The sequence below is a fragment of the Callospermophilus lateralis genome, chromosome 5, assembly GCF_048772815.1.
Source record: "Callospermophilus lateralis isolate mCalLat2 chromosome 5, mCalLat2.hap1, whole genome shotgun sequence".
NCBI lineage: Eukaryota > Metazoa > Chordata > Mammalia > Rodentia > Sciuridae > Callospermophilus > Callospermophilus lateralis.
The window spans coordinates 35,399,931-35,409,155 of record NC_135309.1 but is presented as its reverse complement, the minus strand read 5'-3'; the positions used below and the strand labels follow the sequence as shown (position 1 = coordinate 35,409,155).

The 9,225-nt window shown below is 51.6% G+C and overlaps 1 protein-coding gene across 1 annotated transcript; it reads left to right on the top strand.

The window, feature by feature from the left end:
- The first annotated feature begins 407 nt into the window (after positions 1 to 407).
- Positions 408 to 7,708, top strand: Irf1 (interferon regulatory factor 1). Its single transcript, XM_076855767.1, has 10 exons — positions 408 to 668; positions 1,782 to 1,873; positions 3,156 to 3,255; positions 4,035 to 4,211; positions 4,319 to 4,368; positions 4,468 to 4,600; positions 4,756 to 4,878; positions 5,386 to 5,435; positions 6,301 to 6,436; positions 6,708 to 7,708. Exons 2-10 carry the CDS (start codon positions 1,787 to 1,789, stop codon positions 6,830 to 6,832), a joined length of 981 nt encoding a protein of 326 aa, XP_076711882.1. The 5' UTR covers positions 408 to 668; positions 1,782 to 1,786; the 3' UTR covers positions 6,833 to 7,708.
- The last annotated feature ends 1,517 nt before the right edge of the window (positions 7,709 to 9,225 follow it).

The window sequence follows — 9,225 nt, the reverse complement described above, 5'->3', positions numbered from 1 at the left end:
AGTTCTGGCGTCCTTTCTGAAGAGGGCAGCAGGTGCCCAGGTGTTCCCCTCACCTGCGCTCGGGAGCTAGATGTCTCCGGAGAGGTGGGCGAGGAGAGGGCCACAGAAGCCCCCAGGCTGAGCGAATGCGGAACGAGGGGAGTGACCGTGGGCTGGGGTCACTCGATTTTCCAAGGACAGCCTTCCTCCGGGGCAAGCCGGAGTGGGGGTGGAGTGGGAGTGCGCGGGGGCGGGCCCGCAGTGGCCCTGGGGCGGCGGCGCCGGCCGGAGGGGGTGGGGAGGAGAAGCCGCCCTGTACTTCCCCTTCGCAGCTTAGCTCTACAACAGCCTGATTTCCCCGAAATGATGAGGCGGCGCCGGCCAATGGGCGCCGCGCGGCGCCAAGGAGGCGGAGCCCGGCCTGGGTTAGGGGAATCCCGCTAAGTGTTTAGATTTCTCCGCGGCGCCGCGGCCTCGGCAGAGCGCGCCACTCCTTCGTCGAGGCAGGACGTGTGTCCTAGCCAGCAGAGCCGAGGCCAGCAGGAGCAGTGCCCAGCCAAGGCCAGCCGTGCCCAGTGGACCCAAGACCCGGGCATCCTCTGCCTTATCTCCGCTTCGCGGGTCCGCACAGCAGTCCCCGCCTCGTCGGGAACCTCGGGCGCCGCCGGCGGATCGCTCTTGCTGCAGAGGTGAGCCCGCCTTCGCGGCCGGGGAACCTGCGGCGTCGAACAAAAGGCGCCCGGGACACCAGGAAGTGGGGGCCAAAAACCCCAGCCCGGAGAGTCGCGGGCGCGCGGCGTTGCCCAGGCCCCGGGAGGGCGCTGGAGGAGCTGCGAGCAGCAGCGCGGGGAGGGCGGGCCGCGGCGTGGACCGCCCCCTGGCCGAGGTTGCCTGCGCCCGGCCGCTTTCGCAGATCTGCGTGCGCGGAGCTGCCAGGGGCCTCTAGGTGGCCCGGTACATTGGTCGCGCGCATCCACACGCCATGTCAGGGAACTCGAGTGTCTCCTCGCGCGTAGGAGCCCGGTGTTCCTGGGCTCTAGGTTTTTGCCTGTCACAGGTTGGCGCCCTTGCCCCAGGTTTCGGGCTGCCTGTGCTGGTGGCAGGGACTGGCTTGCTGCCCTTAGTGACTGGAGGAGGTCAGGACTTATATGGGGGGTCATGGACCAGGGGGGTGGCAGGAGCCGGCGCCACAGGTGTTCCTTGAGCCACTTGAGGAGGGGAAACCAAGCCCAAAGGAATTGCGCGTCCTGGTGTCAGCATTGTGGGCAGGGTGGCTGTCAGGCATAGAATGGGTTCTGGGGGGGTGGGGCGGGGTGAGAAGGTGTCCAGGATCCTTGGGGACTGAATACCCGTTAGGGAAGGTGCACAGCTTATGGCGACAACTCAAATCAGGGAAATTTCTTCTTGGCATAGGGGTGTGTGGGGGGAACCCTCCCTTTTTAAAGAATTTGGGTTTTGAGAGAAAAGTTTTGGTTTTAAGATATCTGTGTATTTGGTCTCTTTTCCTGCACTTAAGTCCCGAAGCCCTCACTTGTATGCCCACCTCCTTCTGAGAGGGCTGGTACAGGATGAAAGAAGGAGCAGATGTTTTTGCCTAAGATGTTGAAACAATTTGGAGAGCAGTTTTATTCCAGTGCAGGCTTTCTTTCCCATGTTTGTTAAGTCCTGTTATCTGAGGGCAGGAGAGGGTAAAGATCTGGGTGTGAAAATAGGGGAGATTAAGTGAATTCTGGTGGAACAAGGTAGTGACCAGGATTGTTCAATAGACTCCAAAACAGGAGCCTTCTGTCTTCTCTTTACAGCCAACATGCCCATCACTCGGATGCGCATGAGACCGTGGCTAGAGATGCAGATTAATTCCAACCAAATTCCGGGGCTGATCTGGATTAATAAAGTGAGTGTAACTCTTTGGGTTTTTCTGCTACTGTTGTTACCCATGTTCTTCAGGGAACCAAAGCTACAGATGCAGCTCAAAAAAGGGAAATGATAAGGAGGCAGGCAGATGTGTTTCCCAGTGAGTTCTGTAGTGGGTGTGCAAGGCCCAGGCCTGGGCCCTCTTTGCCCAAGTTCTGTCTTCTTCCCTTCTCAAGGTGTTGTCAGTAACCCTCTTAAAGGCACCTGAAGTTTCCAGCAGCCAGGCTCTCCCAGCATTTGCAGAGCTTGAGTTCTTATCTCCTCCCAGGGATACCCCTACCACACACACAGCATTCTTCAGGGCTCTGGCTGGGCAGATGATAGGAAACAGAGAGGTGGGTACTGCTGGGTAGGAAGGTGGTTGTCTCAGCAGAAAACCCAAGAATTAACCTTTTTCAGTTACTCTGACCTAAGAAGACTAGCTGCTACACTTGGGGCAAGATAGACTCTGTAGTCTTAGTATCAATAATAGTAGTAATAGCAATATTAGTATGCACAATAGTAATGGCTAGCAGTTACTATGTACCTTGCACCTTGCTAATTATGTTACTTAACTTGTGCCATTTCAGTCTCACAGTAGTGCTGTGAGGAATGGTCCAAAAAAGGACACTGAGGTGCTGAGAAGTTGATAATAAGATCACACAAAAAGTGATAAAACCAAGCTTTGAACCTGAACAATCTGATTCAGAAATCCATAGAGCTAGCCACCAGTAATAATGACAGTAAGACCTTAATTTTCATTTGTCAGTGTCACCACACATGCTCTGGTTATTACCCTCAGGTATATTTTCTTGTTTCAGAGAGAGGAAACTGTGGTGCCACAGGTAGTCACATTCAGGTCTGGCCCAGTACTCCCTGAAGGGTGTGATCAGGACCCCCTGTGTAGGAGCCAGTTGTCCCAGGTGTCCTCAGCAGACCCATTTAATAGCATAGTTTCCATTTTTACTTCTGTTTTGGTGCTAACCAGCCAGAGCATTCAGATCAGTGCTGTGGGGGAGAGGACTCTGTGGGTCCCAGCATATCTATAATGTGCATAGCGGTGTTTTTGCTGAGCTGTTGGTACCACAGTCCATCAGAACCCCTCCTAAGAGATCCAGAGTGACCTGTTGAAGCCAGTCTCAGGACTGGTCAACCCAAACCAGATGGGGTGAAAAGGGGAAGTCAGCTTTTTCCCAGACCTGGGGGGCTGGGCATACTCAGCCACAAAGCCTGTGGTCTCTGAGCTGACACAGCCTCTGTGTATTTGTGTGTGTGTTGTTCAGGAGGAGATGATCTTCCAGATCCCATGGAAGCATGCTGCAAAACATGGCTGGGACATCAACAAGGATGCCTGTTTGTTCCGGAGCTGGGCCATCCATACAGGTGTGTCCCTGGGACTGTGTCCCTGAGAGCTAGGGAAGAAACAAGGGGAGGCTCTAATATTCATGCAAAGGCTCTTGATGTCCCTGAGCTCCCTGATTTAGTGTACAGAATTATTGGGGAGGGGGGCAAGGGGCAGACCCATATTTCTGAAGGATAAAAATTGATGTTTCAGCACATTCTTAAAGGGATTTATAAAGCCAAAATCTTAGAAAGCAATAATAGTATTAATACTACTTGAGGGAGTTTGTGGCTAAAGTTCTCCCTGGAAAAAGAAGTCGCGAGCCAGGGCATTAAAAGAGATCCATATCTTCCTTTTTTTCGAGGGGAAAAAAAGGTCTTTGGCTCAAGGACCACCTGGTTGATGATTGGTCTCTTTTTATCTTTAAGTGATGGGGCTCTTGGCCCAGCTTAGAATAGTCAGTCTACCTATTAGTAATTGTTCTTTGCTGCCCTCTCTGTGCTCACTCCTAGTTTGGAAGTATCAGATAAGCCCTAGTCCCTACCCTCTCTCTGGCTGCTGATAGCACAAGCAGGGAGACTGGGCATGGTCCAGGACACAGCACATTTTTTGGGGGAGGGGCACTCTAATGCATCTGACTGGGCCCTTCACCGAGGCTTGCTGGATGTTTGAGCCAAGCTTGGATCTTTGAGAAGCCCCAGAGTCTAGAGCCTGCAGAGGGTCACTAAGGTTTCACCAGTGTGGACATCTGGAATACTTTTGCCTTACTCCTCTCAGGCAAGGGGCAGCTGATGATCCATTTCACCCTCTTGCTCTCTAGGCCGATACAAAGCTGGGGAGAAGGAACCAGATCCTAAGACATGGAAGGCAAACTTCCGCTGTGCCATGAACTCCTTGCCAGACATCGAGGAGGTGAAGGACCAGAGCAGGAACAAGGGCAGCTCAGCTGTGCGGGTATACCGGATGCTTCCACCCCTGACCAAGAACCAGAGAAAAGGTAGCCAAGAGCTCTGGGTCTTTGGGGAGCCCTTGGGAGGAAGGGAAGAAGAAGGCCAGCTGGGCTGGCATTCCTATGCCGAGGTTGACAGCCTGTCTGCCCCACAGAGAGAAAGTCCAAGTCCAGCCGAGACACTAAGAGCAAGGCCAAAAGAAAGGTGAGTATGGTCCTCAGCAGCTGGGCCTTTTGTCACTGTGGGTGAGGGTGAGCAGTGGAGAGTGCTACAGTGGGCCTAAGCTGCTTTCTCCCTCCACAGTCATGTGGGGACTCCAGCCCTGACACCTTCTCTGATGGACTCAGCAGCTCCACTCTGCCTGATGACCACAGCAGCTATACAGCTCAGGGATATGTGGGGCAGGACCTGGAGTTGGAGCAGGCACTTACTCCAGGTGAGGATGGCTTTTTATCTTGGGTCCAAGAGGCATTGTGCTGTCTAGGTAGCAGAGGGTGGCCTGTTGGACCAGGCTGAAGGGTGCAGGGTGCCTGGTATCTTGCAAACTATCAAGGCACACATCCTTGACCTTTGGTTCCTGCTGCTCCCCAGCACCATCACCGTGTGTTGTCAGTAGCACTCTTCCTGATTGGCACATCCCGGTGGAAATTGTGCCGGACAGCACCAGTGACCTCTACAACTTCCAGGTGTCACCCATGCCCTCCACCTCTGAAGGTTTGTATTGCTGGGGCCTGGTCTGTCTGCTTGACTGTTTGGGTCCTGAGAAGGGCTTTCTGAGAGAGAAAAGATGCTTAGAAGGCCACCAGCCACCGAGCTGATTGAGCTGGGCATTGTCTATTCCCAATTCCCATGGGCATGAAGCAAGCCCCTGGGATACCAGGCAGGCAGTTCAGAGTGGACTACAGTACCTTGGTGGGCTGGGGAGAAGAGAGAAGGGAGCAGGGGCTGTGTCTTGATCTAAGGTTGCTAGTTCTCCTGGCTCCTCTGCAGCCCAATGCCTTAGAGTGAGGAAGGAAGTGAAGGGGTGGGAAGAGGCATGACTTCATAGTTTAGGAGGCTGAGTCACCAAGCCAGTGTCTTGTTCTGGAATGTCCATGGCAGATGTCTGCTGGGAGGCCAGTGGTATGTGTGTGTGTAGGGGAGGGGACCCTGGAGGGACTGGAACTGCAGGGCCAGTGTGATCTACTGCCATCCAGCATCTCTGCTCTTCCCCATCCACAGCTGCAACAGACGAGGATGAGGAAGGGAAATTACCTGAGGACATCATGAAGGTATAGCCCTTTCCTTCCTGGCTTTCTTTTGAAGTAGACATTTCTTGGTGAGGAGAGAGAGAATCAGTGAGAGCTTCCAGATCAGAGGGTGGGCAGCTGCTGTTATCCCCCGACTACTTGCTTGGTCCCACAAGCAGCATATCCACTTGGTGGGGACCGTTGCCCTTCTTGGTTGGGAAAGACGCTGGGTCGTGAAGGCTGGTGGGAAGCCGTGTCTCCAGTGAGCCTTCCTAAAGCAAACTTGAGGGCCCCAGACAGAGCTGTGAATCAGCCACTATCAGTGCCAGGTCCCTGGCCCGTGTCCTCAGCCCCAACATGCCCAGCCCTGCTAGTTTGGGAAATGCACATCAGGTTTCAATAATCAGCCTTTGGGATCTGTAATATGATGGCTTTAAAAAAATTTTTTTTAGACAAATTATCCTCCAGTTTTTTTTTTTTTTCTTTCTCTGCTTCAGTTTTAAAAATGAATACAAAACATTTTCGAGGTAGTTTTTCCCTGGCTCTGCCACATTAGCACAGAAAACTGAGATGTGGATCCAGTTCCTTTTCTCTAGCTTTTTAGTTATCTTTTCTTATTATGCTAACTGTGCTTTAAGCCTCAGTCTCAGTTGAGGGAAGTGGTGGAGATACTCTCGCAGAGGGCAGGAATGGGAAGAGTGGGAAAATGACCCAGGGAGCAGGGCCTGTGTGCGTTGTGCCTCCCAGATCCAGGGCCTGGTTCTGACTGCTGCACATCAGCATCCATAAGAGAATGTGAAAATGCTCAAGGGTGTGGTCCTGGTTGGGAAGCCTTGGCTTATCAAGGGCAGGCCACAGGGTGAATCTTCATGGGAAGGCTGCTGAATGCTTCTTGCTTTGTCTCTAGCTCTTGGAGCAGTCTGAGTGGCAGCCGACAAACGTAGATGGGAAGGGGTACCTTCTCAATGAACCTGGGGCCCAGCCCACCTCTATCTATGGAGACTTCACCTGCAAGGAGGAGCCGGAAGTTGACAGCCCTGGGGGTAAGAAATCCCTGGATCCTTATGGTTTCTTGGAGAAGGGAAACTCATGTAGTGGGTGGGGAAGGCTTAGGAGCAGGGCCAGGAGACAGTAAGGTAAGCAGCTATGTTCCTGTCCCCTGTGGTTTACCTAAAGATGGTGTGTGCTTGCTGCTGCCTTGTGGACAATGGAGGCTCTGTCTGTGACTTAGGGACAGGGCTGTGTGGATGTGGACTGGGGAACACACCTTATGTCCCCACCCCACTCCTTACATAACCTTCCTTCATCTTCTAGGAGATATTGGGCTCAGCCTACACCGTGTCTTCACAGATCTGAAGAATATGGATGCCCTCTGGCTGGACAATCTGCTGCCCCCAGTCAGGGTGCCCTCCATCCAAGCTATTCCTTGTGCACCGTAGCTGGGCCTCTTGGCCTCCTTTCTCCCTAGGCAAACAAAACTTGGCATCATGGTGGCTATGGTACATAGAAGCTGGACTCCTGTGGGCCCCTCGACATAGCAAAGTGTGACCCCACTGCTAAGCAGGGATGAGACCTCTATCTTTGGGTCAGTGGACTCTCAGAGGACCTGGCAGGCCAGGGTCTGGGTTTGCCTTGTGCTGTAAAGCTGGCCCTGCCTCCTGAGAATTAGGGGTTGAGGTTCAGAGATTGGTGTGTCAGGTGGACTTGGACAGAAGTTGGCCTTCATATTTTCTCTGTGATCCCAGCTGCCTGGAGAGGGTCTCTCTGTCACTGAGTGGCCCTGCGGGGAACAGATCAGTGACCTCAGAAGAGAATAGCGCCAACTCCAGGGCTGGCTCTGCACTAAGAGACAATTGCACTAAGTGAATCTATTCCCAAAGAACCCCCTCCCTTCCCAGCTGAGCCCTGGGGACTGTTCCAAAGCCAGTGAAATGTGAAGGAAAATTGGGGTCCTGCAGGGTGGTGTCCCTCAGCCTCAGAGGAGTGCTGCCCTGCTTCATACTTCAGATGAGGGGCTTGGGAAAAGACATGGCACTTTTTCTTGTGGTCCTTGCCACATTTCTTATCAGAAGTGTACACTAATGTTTTCCCCAAGCTCTTGGCCTTCGCATTTATTTATACAGTGCCTTGCCCTGTGCCCACCACCCCTTCAGGCCCTGGAAGCTCTCAGCAGGTCCAGGCAGGGAAGTGTGAGTGTCTTGGTATGACTTAAAATTGGAAATGCCATCTAGCCATTAAGTCATGTGAGATCACATGTAGACATGTTTATAAATATGTATATATTTGTCTTTTTATAAAAAGTTAATTGTTTATGAGGGATGTGTCCTTTTATTTAGCAATTTGTAGTTAGTTTTGCTTTTTATGGAAACATTCTGATGGAACTCATCATTGGCACCATGCCTGAGCCTGGGTTTGTTGAGCACTGACTTGTATCATGCATCCTTTTAGTAATGGTCATGGAGGAGATGGCAGGCAGGAGGACAGTCATGTCACAGGGAATGCTCATGTAAATGTAGTTACTTGCCCATGACTTTTCAGCCATAGCTGGGAGTTAATTCGAGGCTCCTGGGAAATGAGGAATGTCAGGTTTTTAGTTCTAAGGTATATGCCATAGACTATGTGTCCTGCTGAACACCCAAGTTCTACTCCAAATGTCCGACAATTATTATGATACAATCACAGATGATCAGAACAGACAACCACCCAAGAAGTGTCCCCAAGGTGTGCTGTGATGGCCATCACTTCCTGTCCAATTAATACAGTGATAGAAACACTCTTTCTACACTGTTCAATTCTGTAGGCACTTGCATGAGCCATGTGTGCCAGTTGAGCAGTTTAAATGTGGCCAGTGACACATTCAGGAACAAGTTTAAATTTTATTTAGTTAAAATGTGCCTGCTAGTTCAAGGCTTTGATTATATGTGTGTGTGTGTGTGTGTGTGTGTGTGTATGCGCTGGGTATTGACCCAGGGCCTGGTGCACATGCTAGGTAAGCACTCTACCACTGAGCCACATCCCCAGCCCTCAAGACTTATTATTTCAGCAACCAACAATCACTCCATAGGTGCTGAACACCAGCCCTGCAGTGTAGTGGGAAATAGGTCCTTACACAAATGCATGAGGAAAACCTTGGCTGGCCTCACATGAAGCAGATTTTTAAAAATTCCATATCTTCCCAGAGTTCTGTCTGGGCTATTACACACAATCTTTATAAGGGGATATACTTGATCAGAGCAGTGGTTCTGAAAACTATAGTTAAGGAACCACTAATATATGATAATTCTCCCTTAAGTTCAGGCCCAAATTGTACAAAATGTCTGAGGGTGGAAGGTATGGGTTTTAATCATCTCTCTCCCTTGTCTCTAGCCCTAGGGCATTAATAGCACCCAGCAGTAGGTAAGTTGAGTGCATCACCAGCATCACCTAGGGAACAGGGTCATGGCAGTGATAGCATTGCTTAGGGATATGGATACATGTGGATATATCTTCCACGCTCAGTCCCAGAAATCAATAACTGGGACCAAGGCTCTGGAAGGAGTGTTGGCCCTTGGTGGGAAGGGAAGGCTAAATGAGAAAATGATGAGTAAATGGGAAAATGGGCAAAGTCTGACACATTCTCTGCCGAGCTCAGGAAGTACAATTCTCTGATTTCAGAAGCTGTGAGTGGTAGGTGCTCCTGCTGGGTGAGTGTACGTGGGAGGCTGACAGGCCCCCATTGTAAGCCCTGCACATCAGAAGATCCACTTGGGGTTTTCAAGAGTATCTTCACCTGGGGGCAGAGTGATGGACAAGATAGCCTTTTCTAGCTCTTCTAGGACCCAGTCTTTACCAA

Excerpts from the sequence above, each read along its gene's own strand:
- Irf1 (XM_076855767.1), top strand. The coding sequence starts at position 1,787 with ATGCCCATCACTCGGATGCGCATGAGACCGTGGCTAGAGATGCAGATT. Across the intron at positions 1,874-3,155 it reads GGCTGATCTGGATTAATAAA|GAGGAGATGATCTTCCAGAT; the intron begins GTGAGTGTAACT and ends TGTGTTGTTCAG. Across the intron at positions 6,437-6,707 it reads GGAAGTTGACAGCCCTGGGG|GAGATATTGGGCTCAGCCTA; the intron begins GTAAGAAATCCC and ends TTCATCTTCTAG.